The following is a 16,095-nucleotide window of genomic DNA, read 5'->3' on the forward strand; positions in this document are numbered from 1 at the left end:
CACCAGAGCCTCCATGGCTGAAAACGTCTCCATTTAAAACTCACTGTTGGAAAATAAAGACCAGAAATTATTTTCCCGTTTATCTGATGGATTAATGGTTAAAATAACCAGAAAATATTGAAGAGGAAAGAACCTCTGTATTAAAATATTAGAAAACTTTATATGTATTTCCTTTATTAACTGTTCTGACAATAAAATAATGAAAGATTTTAGAAGCAGTTTTAAATGTTTGTGTGCTGAACTAGAAGGAAAACCCCCAATGGAAAATGCTTCTAATCAGATTAGATTAGAATATAATCTAATCTGATATAGCAGATATAGCAGAGCTAATATCATGTTTAGCGCTTTTGGCTAAACATTTAGCTTCCCCTAAAATAATTTTTCCAGATAAATTCTAAATTATTTGGCTGTTTTGTTCAGTTGAATAAACTTCAACATCTGTGTTGAAGTTCAATAATCCTTCAAGCAATTAAACATTAAACATTCATGCTTTTATTTTGAAAAGGCGAAGACAGTTTATGCAGTAGTTCCGTTTCCTACATATAAGAGATTCTTTTAAATAAATAATTTACCATATGTTTTCATTAAAACAACCAACTATTTCTTGCTGAAAAGTTGCTTGTAAACTAGTTTTGTTTTATTTCAGGTGAATTAAGATGTTTGCATCATAAACTAGATTAAATTACTTGGTAATATTTTGTGTTTTTGCAGTGTGGTCACAGTTTCCCAAGCTGAGCAATGAGTGTACGATCTTAAAATGTGGAATATTTTCTACTCAGCATCACTTTAAAAAAGAAAAAGAAGTAGAATCCAAAGAAAAGAGGGATGGGTGAGTTATTTGTAAAACTTAGCGTTGCTTAGCAACCAGTACATATTTAAGACTTATTGCTCTCTGTGCAGCTGCAGACACTTAAAGTCTGCACCTCAAATATACAAATACTAAGTATTTTTGGTCTAATTTCTAGTGTAAATATCTCGGTACACTTGAGATAAGAAAAACTATTTTGCAAATAACTTTACATAACTTTTCAGAAATTCAATAATTCCTTAATATTGATGAAAAAAATTTGTTCCATTGGCAGATTATTTCACTTAACACGAGGAAAAATGTCTTATGACGGGAACTGTTACTTTTTCATCAATATTAAGGAATTACTAAAAACAAGCAGAGAAGTTACTTGTAAGTTAGTTTTGTCTTATTTATAGTGTACTAAGATTATTAGACTCTAGACCAAAAACACTTGGTGAGATTTGATGTTTTTGCAGTGTAAATGGTCCTGATCATATATTATCCCAGTTCCTGCTGAGTAATAACATGCAGTCTTAAAAAATATATAGAAAGTTCCAATTAAGTAACACTTTAAAAATGAAGTAGAATCCAAAGAGGGATGGATGAGTTATTTGTAAAACTTAGAGTTGCTTAGCAACCAGTATATATTTATATTTTTCGCTGCCTGTGCATCTGCAGACACTTAAAATGTGTTTTAAAAGATACAAACTCTTGGATCTGTGAACTACCTGATGTGTTTGTGCCTGAACCGATGAACCAATCCACGGTTCGCTCACCTCGCCGTTTCTCTCCAGTGATGCAAGCTTTGAGTCATGCAGCTCCGCTTGTTTCATCCTTCAGAAGATAATTATCTCCTGCTTCATTGTATTCACCCAGACCCTCTTTGGTTTTTTGTCTTTTCTCGCTGTAGCTTTCCATTTTTGCAGCAGCTGAGCCCGTCTGTTCGCTGCGCATGAATTTTTAATGTTTTTGCCCTCCAGCTGGTGGTGTCAACAGAACATTGTTTCAGCGTGGAAAACCAGAAACTTTCATTGTGGCAGCTCCTCTGGATGAAAGTTGGAGCTGCTGCTGCTCATGTGTACTCACTTTCAGAAAGGGTTGGTGATTTTATTCACAGAGCCATTTGTCTGATCTCCCTGTGGTTCCTCCCTGCATTGAGTCAATATATGGATTACAGATCGGGCTGCAGAAAGCCAGATAATCTGCAGGGACGGAGTTTACGCCCTGCAGCCGATTCCGTCTGATTACTATTCAGCTTCACTGAGAAACACAGGAATGATGCTGCAGCAAGAAAACAAAAGCTGAAACACATTTGACTCTGTTACTTTCCCATGGCGGATTAGATTAGATTAGATTAGATTAGATTAGATTAGATTAGATTAGATTAGATTAGATTAATAGGTACATGAATGATGGAGTTACTATAGATGGACGGACGGATGGTTAGATGGGATGGATGGATGGATGGATGGATGGATGGATGGATGGATGGATGGATGGATGGATGGATGGATGGATGGATGGATGAAGAACATTGGGATTAAACTTTTGACTGATTCAGGCCTAAAAACTCTGAAATCCCAAACTTTCCCAAACTTTTAAGGAACCCTGGAATAAGAAGCAGCAGCCAGCCGTGTGACAAGCCCTTTAATGTCGCTTTGACAGCACAGTGCAGAACAGGAACCAAAGCTGTGCACGCGCTCAGACGCTCATGTCCTTTTATGGGCGTGGAACAGGATCTTCTTGAAGGCCCTGCGGAAGTCCCGGTTGAAGATGGTGTAGATGATGGGGTTCAGGCAGCTGTTGCAGTATCCGATCCAGAAGAACAGGTCGAAGAGCGTTTCCGGGATGGTGCAGTTCTCTCGGCAGATTGCGTGCAGACTGTAGGTGAAGAAGAACGGGAACCAGCACAGCACGAAGACGCCCATCACCACCGCCAGGACAAAGGTGAACCGCTTCTCCCTCATCTGTGCCACCTTGTTCTTGGACAGCGACATCTGCCTGCTGCGGACGGGCAGCGGCGACGGCAGCAGGAAGTTCTGGGAGCACTGGTCGGACGAGGCCCAGGAGATGGAGGCGCAGGACGGTGGCGGAGGGGGCAGTTTGAGTCTGTTTGTTGTACCGTCTACATCGTCTGTTTTCACTCTTCCACCGACTCTCCGGGGAAACCTCAGGGATGAGGAAAAGGACTCCTTTACTTCTGGGTCCGGATTCCTCTCCTCCAAGTCGATATCATCCAGCTCTCCTCTTCTGTGGTTGCTGCTGTTGCTGTCAACGTTGGAAGAGCTGCGTCGGTGTCCAGGTTGGGGACTCTCCAGTTCATACTGGGCCTTGCCCTTCCGTTGGCAGGTACCGCCACCGCCCACGAAGCAGGTCTCGGACTGCGATGGCTGCCTCTCCATCACGTTCTTTGCCACAAACACGGTGGAGGCCCTCTGCTTGGCCACACGATAGATCTTACAGTAGACAAGGATCATGATGACGCCGGGGGCGAAGAAGGACACCATGCAGGAGGAGAGGATGTACCACGTCTGGTTGTTGATGAGGCACTCCTGCCGGCTCACCTCGCTCCTGTCTTCTCCCTCTAAATCCCTGTCTTTCTGCGACATGAGGAGTGGCGGCGAGGAGATCACGATGGATATGAGCCACACGATGCTGATCATCACTTTGATCCGCTTGGGGGTCCGCTTGCGGTTGTAGCTGACGGCTTTGGTGACGGACCAGTAGCGGTCAAGGCTGATGGCACAAAGGTGGACAATGGAGGAGGTGCAGAAGAGGACATCCAGAGCCAGGTAGAAGGAGCACCAGGTGGAGCCAAAGTACCAGTACCCCATGACCTAAAAAAGGACAAGAAAGCAGTCAGAGTTGAACTTGTGTGGATTTTTAATGAAAGTTTGAGAAAAGTTGCAGTGATCGGGTTGCAGAACTGTGCTCACACTTCAGTTTCAGGATCATCTTTGGTAGATCTTGACATCTTGACTTTGTAATATTCCTCTGCCTTGCTAGCCTGGCCATTGCCTTCCAATGCAATGCCGCTTGATGTTAATCTCTATTCAGTGCTCTATCTGGGATTTCTCCCACTTACTGAGCCAATCAGTGAACATAAGGAGAAGTTGTGAACAAGGATGTACATTTTCTGCAGTGTTTTAGAATTTTAGTCTGGCTGTAGTTTGGGCATGGCATTGGCCACTCTTCCAAGCAACTAAAGCTGGAGCCAGAGGAATGTTAAAGACGGTGTTTGGCTTGGCACTTTCCTGTTCACTTTCCTGAATGCTAATCCTGGAAAGCATTGCATCTTGGGTAAACATTAGCGATTGGGTACAATAAGTCCATTCCTCCAGCAAGTGTATCGTTTCTCAGCGATATGCTGACCCTCGAAAACCAGACCCTCGATTGACCCTTGATGAGATCACACTACCCAGAGCTCCGCCCACTCCGCCACGACGGACGTCAAAACAACCTAGACTCCTTTAAAGCTAGTCAAAAACAGACATCTGTAACCTAATATCGCTTCTCTTTAGTTGATTTCACATTAAACATGGTTATAGGATGAAAACCAAACTTGTCACTTTATTTCATGACTTAATGAGGAAATATCCGGCGGCGATGGACAGCAGCCGTCAATCATGACTAGCAGCCCTCGGTGTGATCATGGATTTACACTTTTTACAAGGTAAGAATATTAACATATACTTTATACATAAGTATAATTGGAAAGATGATCGTAAATATTACATAAGGAGAAGGGACGCCTCTCTAACCCTTAGTAACCATGGAGACAGTGCCGCACCGTCATGTAGCCTAGCATGTATGGAAAAAACTGGTTGGCTTCTCGTCTTTTGTACGTTTTTAAAGCTGCTCCGGTTTAAAGGGAAACGCTGTTTATGACGGTGATAATAAATCATGTGGTGTGAATTCAGGCAAAAATCGGTAATTTGATCAACACGTCAGGAGGGAGGCGGTTCGGGTCGGTTTCTAAGCTAGCTGTTTCCAACTTTGTGAATCCCGCTGACTATGAGCCCAACCAGGAGAGTTACAGACACATTAGTTTGACTCAAACAAGTAGAGGCCATGAATAAACGGAAGTAGTTTCAGTCCGTCTGTTCAGTACTCCTCCCTCATTTCAGACGTCCCTCATGGCGCCTGGAGTGATTTAGTGGCGAAGTTGCGAAGGGTCAGCAGGAATCAAAACGTAGAACAAGGGGCCGGTTTTACCATGCTACTGCAAAAGCTCCACTAACTTCTTATTCCTAATTTACTCCATCTGGTCCCACTCTGCTCTATTCTGGAGCCACAGTAAATCCACACCCATTATCAACGAAAGCATTTACACTGCGTCCGCACAGAACCGATTCTGTTTTTACCGAACACGTGTGGAGTCACACCGGTCCAACAGGAAACCACAACAACATCCATATTCTCAAAGTATCCCACCAAGACACACTACATTTGCTTGAAGTTCTACCTATATTAATGAAAATATGGGGGTATTGATGCTGCCAGCATGTGTCTGTTATGGATTTAATTCTGAATTAAATCAGGTTTCTGTTAGAGTCAGCAGGAGCGCCAGTCGAGGCAGAGGAAGAGGGACAGCAACAGAAAATATTCTCTTGTTCAAAACGTCAGTTAAACCGGAACATTTGGTCGGTTAAAACTGTGATAAAGGTGATGATCAGTTCCCAGAACCTGACATTAATGTTTTCAGTTAAATTAGCATAAGAGGCAAAATATCATGTGATTGATTTACAGGAGCAAACTGCTCCTCTGATCCATCTGCTGCACAACCCACTCATTATGTGAAATCAATCTGGACAAACTAAAGATGATTATATTAATCATTTCATAAATAATTTAGCTACAAAGTGATCCAGGCATTACTGCAGTGAAACCAAGATGTAAGCTGAAACTAAATGCTATTCTAAATCCTTTTCCTGGGTGTTTTGTTGAAATATTTCATTCAAAAAAAAATTTTTTTTCTATAAAATTGGACTCAGTTTGGACTCAAACATCACACATATTGTTATTTTTGGTTGAAATATCTTTTCACTCTGTGTTTTTTTTCTTCCATTTCCTCTCTCGCTCTTTCAACAATGAGTCGCCTCATTATAATTCCATCAGTCCATCAACTGGAAAACACTTAATTATAAGTTGATTAACAATAAAGACCAAAAAAACCAAGAATAATCCAGACAACAAAGCCGACTGTTTCATGAAAAAACCTCAACAATAAAGCTGTTAGCTGCTCCCTGCAGAGACGCGGAAACACAACCGAGGCATGTGGGAATAAGGGAATAAGGGTCAGCCTCCGATTGATCGCAATTATTACTGGCTGGTGAAAAGCAGCCGGCTGACACTGATGGGATGGAGTGGGGGATAAGCACCACCAGCTCCACACAGAGAGAGAAAGGCTCACAAACAGATTCAAATATGCTAAAAATATGAATATATTCAACATGTTTGAGTCCAGTAGGTGAAAAAACTGACCAGAATTTACTCAGATTCTCCAACTCAGGTTGGTGTAATGTAACTGGACACATTTCCACTAATGCGCTAACAGCTTAGCGTTTTATCGCTTTAGCTAACTTTGAAAACGTTCAGCGAACTTAGCGTCCCTGAAATAATGCTTCAAAATAAACTCCAAAGTGCTAATTTACTTTGCTGTTTTGTAAACTTTCATCTGTGTTTAAGTTTTGTTGATCAACTGTTAAGAATTCTTCATTAATTAAGACGTTTATATTTATATTCTTATTTTGAAAGGGTGCTATTTTTATGCCGCAGTTCCATTTCCTCTCCTCACATTCTCCTTTTTCTCCTAGAATACTTTATTTAAATCTAGAAACATACAGGAATGGTTTAAAACTTAAAACTTGATTTTAATGGTTCTATATATAACTGAAGATAATAAAAAAGTCATTTTAATTTTTTTGATGAACGATATTTGTCCTTCCAGAATATTTTTGTATAACTCTAGTAAACAGTTTAAAATCTACTGATGTCCTGTTGGTAAAAGTTAGCTTTCACTTGCGAAATAAATATTTAGCTCAACTTGGTAGAAGTTAGCAATATGGTGTTTAGCATATTTAGCTTTCACTAAATACAATGTTGCATTTAGCATTAGCAGAGCTAACAGTTTTAATTAATACTTTAGTATTAGCTCAACTAACTTTTTAGTTAGTGATACCCATCTCTGCCAACTAAATATTTCCTTTATAATTTATATTAATGATTTATATTATTATTTATAATTTTATTAATATGAATGAATTATAAATAGACTTTTCTAGCTTAAAACAGTTATTTATTTTAGCTGGTAGCACAGAAGCTTCTTTGTCCTGTGATAACAGTCATGATTAGGGTTACAGAGAGTCTCAAAGGGGTCAAAGGTCATCATGTTGCCAGTCCAATACGGCTAATGAGGCGATCATGAGTTGGACCCATGATTGCAAATGAACTAACAAGTTTGCTTTCGAGCTTTGGGAAGAAGTCAGAGTTGCTGGAGAAAACCTGCAGGCAACAGGTAAAAAACAGGGCCATGAAAGTTTTAGTGTTTTTATGATATATCATTAAATATGGACTTATCTGTCTAAAATTTTGTGCCTCAACAAATACTGGTGAGTATTCAGAGGAAGGTTAGGAAACAGGACAGAACAGGCTATTTCTGTCTTCATAGAGGTATTTCCATGTATTTTTTTATCTCTCCAAAACTCCAGGGAGACTCTTAAGCTTCATATGTCATCATGTTTTATTCATCAAAATGTGCTTCTTTTGCCCCCTCCCTCATCGATGCACAACCCAATCCATATTCCCCCGGAGCTCCTCCAGCAGCAGAAACTCATGCATCATGAAAACATCCTCCACCTGATTCCAGGAGAGGCAAAGGATACCTACTGCTTCTACTTAACTTTTCGGTTATGTTTTATTACCGCTGTTTTTATGTTCAATTGTTGTGGGATTTTTGTGATTCTCCATTTTCAGTCGTTTATATTTTCCCTTTGGAATCAATTCTTCAAGCAAATTGTATCTCTGTCCAGCTAAACAGAATAAATTCATATGAAATAGAACAGCAAAACATTGCAGAGTTGAGTTTACAAACAAAATATTCAGCTAGCCAACGGCTAAATATTGAGTTTGTGAGCAAAATGTTTAGTTCTAAGCTAAATAGTTAGTTAGCTCAGAGCTAGCTAATTATTAAGAGTAAATATTTATTTAACGAGCAAATACATATAACTCCAAACTAAATATTTTCTTAGGGAGCTAAGCATTTAACTCTGAGCTAACTAAATACTTAGAGTAGACATTTATTTAGGAAATAAAATATTTAGCTCCAATCTGAATAGTAAATATTTAGCTAGCCCAGAGCTAACTAAATATAAAGTTTACAAACAAAATATTTATCTAATAAAGAGCGTAATATTTAGTTTGGAAGCCAAACATTTAGTTTGCTGATAAAATATTTATTCTGAAACTGTGACATTTATAAATGAATGAATAACATGGTGGAAATATGACTTTAAAAATTAACCTCCTTTTCTTTTTTTCAACTTTACAAAAGGTATCACATATATATAATCATTATCAGAAGCATCATGGACAATAAATTCCCTTTCCTCTTTTTTCACCCCTTTTTTTTCTTGATGCTTCGTTGTGAAAATTGCAGCCATGCTTATAATGCTTCAATAATCGATCCTGTAGGTCCGATCTCCAGCCTGATAACTCGGACCTTTAGCTTGTGATGGAACCGCTACTGCCCTCCGGTGGTCGGTCTGAGCACTGCAGCTCCTTCCGGAGTGAAAACCTTCACACACCCGTCGCTGATCTGCATGAAGCTCGCCAAATTGCGTTCAAATCAGGACGTTCCCTCTGGGCACCCGGCTGTTTCTGGCAGGGAGCGTGTTTCTTCCCCCAAAGGGAAATCCTAAACGAGCAGAGTTCTCCAAACAGCATCTGAACCTGTTACTGCTTCTGTTGTGCAGATTTCATGTTTTGAAAGCAGCAGACATTTCTGTTTCTGAATTATCAGGTCAAAAAGAAAAGGAAAAGAATTGCATGCAGGTTTGTTCAGAAATCTACCCGAGTAGACTCTGTTCGATTTGGGATCAGAACTGAAACATCTGCTCCATCTCCAGCTGCTGTGTTTCTCTTTGGCTCTGAGTCAAACCAACCAAACTCTCAGAGCGACCTGTTCCCCTCCTGGCCTGTGGGGGCGCTGCACCAAGAACCACTGAAGGAAACAACACTAAAACCTCTGAAGACACTGAACGCAACTTTGTGCTTCACGAAATGCAGACAAAGGTAGAGTGGCATCGGATTTTAGGATTTCTCTTTTGCCTTTGGCTAAAGTCCACAAACCATTTCTCCCACTAGCACTAGGCCAGGATGTTAGCTTTGGTTGTATTTACCCAAAATGCCCTGCGCTGTAGTTCACTTCCTTCTTTTGAAGCGGTCTCTGGTCTGCTTGGCGTTCACATATGAATCCAAACCGAACCAGAGTTCATTAGCCGAACCCAGACCGAGGTTTGTAGAGTTTGATTACATATTCTCACAAGCGAAGTTATATTTTACTTTCTTCTACTGAAAGTTTGCTGTAAATTTACAAACTGAACTCCATATCCTGGAAGGAAACACGCTCTGAAACCCAAATGTTCACATTTTTAAATGTAAAAACATGGAAACCATCCAATAAAACACATTCTTAGTTTTATTGTTATATTTTCAATTGAAAGTGTTAGTAAACTCGTCACCTCATTGGCCAGCGAGAAGGGGATGACCAGCGTGGCCACCAAGATGTCCGCTGACGCCAGCGACACCAGGAAGAGGTTCTGCGGGGCCCGCAGGGCTCGGCTGGTGAACACGGCCACCACCACCAGAACGTTCCCCACCACCGTCCCCAGGATGATGACCGCCACCACCAGCACGATGCACACCGACGCCGCCTGCGAGTGAGGAGGAAACGGAGGCGACTTCGTCAGGGAGGAGGACGACGTCTGGTTGACGGATGAGTTTGAGTCGTCTGCGAAGTCCATCCTTCAGCCTCCAGTTCATTTGATGGAGAAAAAAATTCAAGATTCTGACAGAAAATGAAATAAAAACCAAAATCCTGCAGGTTTTAGATGTTCGACCTCATCGGTGACGGTCGAAATGCGGCTGCTTGATGCCAATCTTCAGGTCGAGCATCATCAAACACTTTTTAAAAACTATCACATCCATGGAAGCTGACAGAAACGGTGGCCCAGTTATTCCCAACGAGAAGCAAAAAGAAGCAGAGCATGCGTCCGCACGCTGGAGCCGCAAGGACAGGAACCGTCATGCTGCTGCAGCTGCTGAGGAAAATCAACACAACTGGAAGAAAGTGGATCAGAAATGACTGAAAATGTGATTTAAAAAGAAGAAGAAGAAGAGGTCCCCACTTTGGTTGCTGCAGAGCGAAGTGACTCTGCTGCTGCTGCACTGATTCTGTTCTGCTGGAGGAAGAGGAGGAGGAGGAGGAGAGACTAACAGGAGAGATGAAAGGAAAGAGCGAGGGATCCGTGAAGAGGAGCCCGAGCGAGCAGCAGATCTTTGAAGGAGAAGACAAGAGGGATTTGAGAGAGGAGGAAGAGGAGTGGGAAGATGGAAATGATGAGAGGATTGGAATTTGGGAAAAGAGAAAGGATGAGATGGACGGATGAATGAAAACAAAAGAATGAAACTCAGAGAACAGGAGGATGAGAAAAAAAATCACTTTGACTTTGATCCTCAATTAATTCCCATTAATCCAACCGAGGTGAGTGCAAAAACACAAAACCTTACAACGTTTCTACTGCAAATATCTTGTTATGCTTTAAATAGGACAAAACTAACTTACAGTTATAAATACAGATCAGAAATAACTGCAGGCTTTAGCAGTTTTTCAGTGGTTTAATGGCATAACTGTTTAATTCACTGGTTATATATTTCTGTTAGGTTGAAAAGCTGCTTTGCAACAAATCTCCTATAGTTCAAAATGTTATGTAATGTTTGTGACTCTAAGTTTTAGATTTTAGCTGATCGTAAGGCTCCACACTGCAAAAACACAAAATCTTACCAAGTATTTCCATCTAGTTCCTACTACAAACATCATAGAGCACATGAGATGAGAAAACAACTTACAAATAACTTTTCAGTAACATACAGGAGCTTCTTTTAAGTAAATAATTTCTTAATATCGATGATTGTTCAGATTATTTCACTTGTAACAAGGGGAAAATGTTTTAAGTTAAATAATCTAACTGGCACTTTTTCATCAATATTAGGAGTTATTCACTTAAACTTTCATATCTTCCTGAAAAGTTACTGGTAAGTTATGTTTTCTTATTTCAGGTGTTCTAAGAGATTTCCACCAGAAACTGGACCAAACATATGTTATTTGGTTTTGTGTTTTTTGAGTGTGTATTTGTATTTAACTATGGCTCCCGCTGCTGGAAGATTAATCTGGTATTTCCAATGGAAATGGAGGAATTTGGATGAACATGAAGTGGAATCAATGTTTTGGGAAAATTTCCATCCAGTTTATGCCGGCATTTCTTTTTTCCAGCAGGACTTCTCATCGGAGCGGACAGATATGGAGTACCGCAAGGCTCAACACCAGGACTGCTCCAGTTTAGCATCTATATGCTCCTGATAGCTCAGATTATAAGAAACACAGGATTAGTTACCATAACAACACAGGTGATACACAGCTCTGCATTACAAAGTCACCCATAAACAGATCAATGTGTGGAGGCGCCAAAACTTTCTGAACAGAAGTTGAAGTTTTTATCTTTGGACCTAAAGAGGAACAATCTGGAGTTATAGCTCTAGAGTTATAAATCTAGAGTAATAGCTGTAGAGTTATAGATCTAGAGTCAACGCACAGCTTGAGTTATTACAGATAGAAACTAGAGATCGGGTTGACCTCTGACCTGAACCTTCAGAGCTACATAAAGACAGTTACAAACCCGGCCTTCTCTCACCTGGAGAACATTTCCAGGATCAGAGGACTCATGTCTCAGCAAGATCTAGAGAAACTTATGCTCCTCTAATCTGGAACAAACTTCCAGAAAACTGAAAAACAGCCGAAACACTGAGTCGACGTTTCAATAACAACTGGAATATTGACAAACATGTTAATGTGTATTTACTTGATGATGATATTTGACACAATGTAATGTTTGTTTCTGGTTTCATGAGTGACTGATGTTTTTATGATGTGAAGCATTTTGAGCTGCCTTGTTGCTGAAATGTGCTACACAAATAAACTTGATTGATCTGAAAAAACTCTCTCTCTTGTTGGCTTATATGAAAATGTTTATTTGTAAAAAATCTGTCACAAAAGTAAAAAGTAAAACCCCAAATCCTCAAAGGTACCAAAGATTGGTCACATTCTGTGACTGGAGGAAGTTGCAGCAACCGGTAACAAGCTACTAATAAAGGTAGCTGCTAATAAAGCTAGATGCTAATAAAGGTAGCTGCTAATAAAGCTAGATGCTAATAAAGGTAGCTGCTAATAAAGCTAGATGCTAATAAAGGTAACTTTATTATGTCCATCATGGGAAAGTGCAAATTTAGTTGGCTGAACCACATTCTGGCTAGCCATCGGGTCACTTCTGTCACCAACCCATGAAGTTTATTTATTGTGACTTTCTTTACTTTTGTCATGTTACTGGTTTTAAACATTTAAAGTAAAGAAACTATCAATGTTTAGGAATGTTCATTTAATCATTTAATCCTTCAATCGGGTCCAAAGTTAGACTAAAACTGTAAATACTGTGAAGTGAGACGGAGAGATGTGGAAACAATAAACTCCCTCTGCTCCAGTTTTCATCAAAACTCAGTAAAATCCTTAGAAAGAGGCGTATTTTTAGCTCCAGCTTGCTGTTCGGTGCTGACCCGCCTCTCCTCTCTGCTGTGAAATAGAAGAAGCTGTTTTTTTCAGCTGCAGACTTTTTTCAGTTGCGTTTTGCGAGAGGCGTGGCTCACTCATCTGCTCCTAATCGCTCCTGGACGACGCGCAGGAATATGATCGATCTCGCTCCAGAACACACAGTCGCAGTCATGAATAATTTATCGCAGGTTTTTGATGTTCTATTGAGATTAGGTTAGCATCTTCAGTTAGTTTCTTTCGTGCAGATATATGTTGCTGAATATATATCTGATTTATTACCAATAATTGCCTCGTTAAGGGGAACCTGTGAGCAGGTAATTGCTCTTACGACTGAGGCATTGGCTTTCATTTAGACGGCTGATCAATTCTAATCAAATTCATATTCCTATTTTTGCTCTTTTTTCTTCTTTTTGATGCTGACAAACTGTCATTATCAGAGGTTCAATGTCCTAAAATACATCTAACACCAATTTAGTTCATTTTTAGAGCAAACCTTCGGGAATTAAGAAGTTTTTGGGCAAACAAACCTGAGTCTAGATTTTCAATTTTTCTTCATGCATGTATTATTAACTGTGCAGAAAAGTGAATATTCTCAGAGAATCTGATATTTGAGGATGGGGCTCCGGGGGGCCGATGAATCAGACCTTCTAAGGAGAAAGAAAAGAAGTGATGCAACTTTTTCTGCAGCCTGTGAAGCCCAGAGGACTCAGGAAACTTAGAAAGTTCCATGAGAATATTTGGAGTTGCTGGACTTTTTATATGTGGTGGTAAATAATAAAAATGCCTCACTATACAGTGTAGTGGCAGAATGCTGTTAAAAATCCTTGATGCAATCCAAGAGTCCTTATATTTACATTCTAATCAGTCATATTGGCTCGCTCTGCAGAAAACCTGAAGGTTTCGCTTTTTTCCACCCATTTCCAGTCGAACATTTTAGATGTTGTAAATCAAACCGTGGCCCCAATAATCAGAACCAAACCAAATTTTGAGATTCTAACTCCTGTTATAAACAGAAACACAAATGATGAGATGTATTAAAACAGAACAGGAATGAAATGAAGGTCCAACTGATCTAAACCAGTGAGGTGCTAGAAAAACAAAATATTGTTAAAATGAGTTCAGCTTAACTTAATCTAGTTGTGTCCAAACTTTTTGTTACATGAGTCAAAATCTTTGAATAAAAAATACTCGTGTGCCAAAATAGATTATTTCTAAGCATCTCCAGAAAGTGAAGGTTTTAAAAGTCTTAAATCTGAGTTAGTAAAACCTGCAGAAAACCCGTGTATTTTGCAATATTCCTTTTTACATTTCTGTTGTGACACAGGTCTTAAATTTCATAAATAACTGTCTTAAAAGGGTCTTAAAAATTATTAATTTTGAGTTGGTGAAACTTGGTCTTAAAACATTATAATTCTGCATTAATTTGAAGTGAATTTTGCAAGGAAATGCTACATTTATTATGAGGTATCGCAAAAGAAAATTAGAATATCACCCATATTCCCTATGAAGCTCCATAACTTCCACTTCTATCGGGTCAGATTTGTGATTTTCCTGAATTGCACTTGGACCGCACAAAATCAGTCCAGGACCACAAATGGCCCTCGCGCCGCACTCTGAACACCCCTGGTGGCCTCCGGTCAGAGAGTGAAGGTATTATTGATGCTTACGTGTTTTTCCAGCAGTGAGACTCTGAACCTAGGATGTCCTGTTGGAGATATTTTCTGAAATTGCAGTAATTCGGAGGCTGAATGCATTATTGTGTGGCGCCAGGCTGTTCCTCCTGATCGGGGGAAGAGCGGATTAGGAGCAGAAACTGCTGAGGTGAGAATTAAAGAGGCCATTTGGCCTCACCTCTGCAGGGAAGTGTTCAGCAGCGGTAATGAAACCCTCCATCTGAGGCGAAGCACCGTGGATCGTCTGCGCCACTGAATCCCCCCGAAGCTGCAGCCTGAATCCTGGTCGACCTGAAAAGAGAACCTGCAAAACACAGATGTTTATTTTATCCAGTTAACAAGCTGGAAAGATGCAGTTGGGGTCCATGGGTGAGTCATTTCTCCAACTCTGACGGAGGAGGAGGGGAAGCAGGGAAACATGTTGACAGAAGAGAGGAAGTATTAACGAGATAAACAGAAAAACAGCCAAGAACGTTTCTCTGCAGCTGTCAGTTGAGAAAATGAGGCTCCTCGCAGAAGCAGCTTTTTTTGGGGTCCAGGAGCCAAAGATGGAGAAACTAATCCTGCAACGGGAACAAAGGTTATTAAAAAGCAAAGGAGCCGACGGTCGTCTCGACCTGGAGCAGGAAGCAAGAGTTTTATTCTACTCATTCTTCACTAAATGCAGCCGACAGCAGAGACGGTTTACAGACTGATGATGTATCATTCACACCGACCGGTTCAGTCCGCATTAATCAAACTCCAGTCCGCTTGTTTAGAAAGTCCGGTTCAGTTGGGGGGGTGAATGCTAATCAAACTCTGGTCTGCAAACCTCGGTCTTGGTTTGAATGCATATGTGAACACGAAGCAGACCGGGGACGCTCCAAAAGTAGGAAGTGGACTACGTAGCAGGGCATTCTGGGTAAATGCAACCAAAACAAACATGCTAGGCTAGTGCTAGCTGGAGAAGTGACTTGTGGTCTTTTACCAGAGATAAAAGAGAAATCCTCCAACCACTAAAATCTGACGCCACTCAATTTTTGTTTACATTTTGTGAAGAAAGGAAGCTGTGCTCAGTGTTTTCATGTGGGGGATTTCATGTGGCTGCAGCGCCCCCACAGGCCAGGAGGGGAACACGTTGTTTTGACTCAGAGCAGAAAGAAAGAGAACCACAGCAGCTGGAGATGAACCAGATGTTAAACTTTGGTCCCCAATCGAACCGATTCTACCTGGGTGTGAAAACACCCTGAGTAAAGCCAAACCTTTCCTTGAGTCAAATCTGACCTTTACATGAGTCAAATCTGACCTTTACATGAGTCAAATCTGACCTTTCCTTGAGTCAAATCTGACCTTTCCTTGAGTCAAATCTGACCTTTACATGAGTCAAATCTGACCTTGTGTCACTTTACTCCGTCTTTGGGGATTCTGGATGTTTTCCCACCTAACTGTCTGGATTAACTTGGTTTGATTTGGAATCAAAATTGCATTCACATCAGAGTTCACTTCAAATGAACCCAGACCGAGGTCTGTAGGCGGACCATAGTCCGATTACGCATTCACACCTCCCCAACGACATGATCCATGCCTACTGGCTAAAGAAACTCACTGCCCTCCATGAGCGACTGGCAGCTCAACTGAACCAGCTGCTACAAAATGGGACTCACCCTGAATGGTTAACTGAAGGGCGTACAATCCTGATCCAGAAGGACCCCTCAAAGGGTTCAGTCCCATCCAACTATCGGCCGATAACCTGTCTCTCTACAACATGGAAG

General features: G+C 40.7%; 1 protein-coding gene across 1 annotated transcript; it reads right to left on the reverse strand.

Moving 5' to 3' along the window:
* Nucleotides 1–2,418: 2,418 nt before the first annotated feature.
* On the reverse strand, nucleotides 2,419–10,507 carry LOC103155222 (alpha-2Db adrenergic receptor-like). The gene is made up of 2 exons (XM_007576836.2): nucleotides 9,532–10,507; nucleotides 2,419–3,627 (listed from the first exon to the last, which is right to left on the reverse strand). The coding sequence occupies exons 1-2, from the start codon at nucleotides 9,811–9,813 to the stop codon at nucleotides 2,500–2,502; spliced, it is 1,410 nt and encodes a 469-aa protein (XP_007576898.1). The 5' UTR covers nucleotides 9,814–10,507; the 3' UTR covers nucleotides 2,419–2,499.
* Nucleotides 10,508–16,095: the final 5,588 nt, after the last annotated feature.

Source organism: Poecilia formosa, unplaced genomic scaffold, assembly GCF_000485575.1.
Source record: "Poecilia formosa unplaced genomic scaffold, Poecilia_formosa-5.1.2 Scaffold417, whole genome shotgun sequence".
NCBI classification, from domain to species: Eukaryota; Metazoa; Chordata; class Actinopteri; order Cyprinodontiformes; family Poeciliidae; genus Poecilia; species Poecilia formosa.

What these genes read in the sequence shown, in the direction of transcription:
- LOC103155222 (XM_007576836.2), bottom strand. Translation starts at nt 9,813, where the DNA reads ATGGACTTCGCAGACGACTCAAACTCATCCGTCAACCAGACGTCGTCC. An exon ending in CCTTCTCGCTGGCCAATGAG is followed by an intron (nt 3,628 to 9,531) that starts GTGACGAGTTTA and finishes GTCCTTTTTTAG; the next exon opens with GTCATGGGGTACTGGTACTT.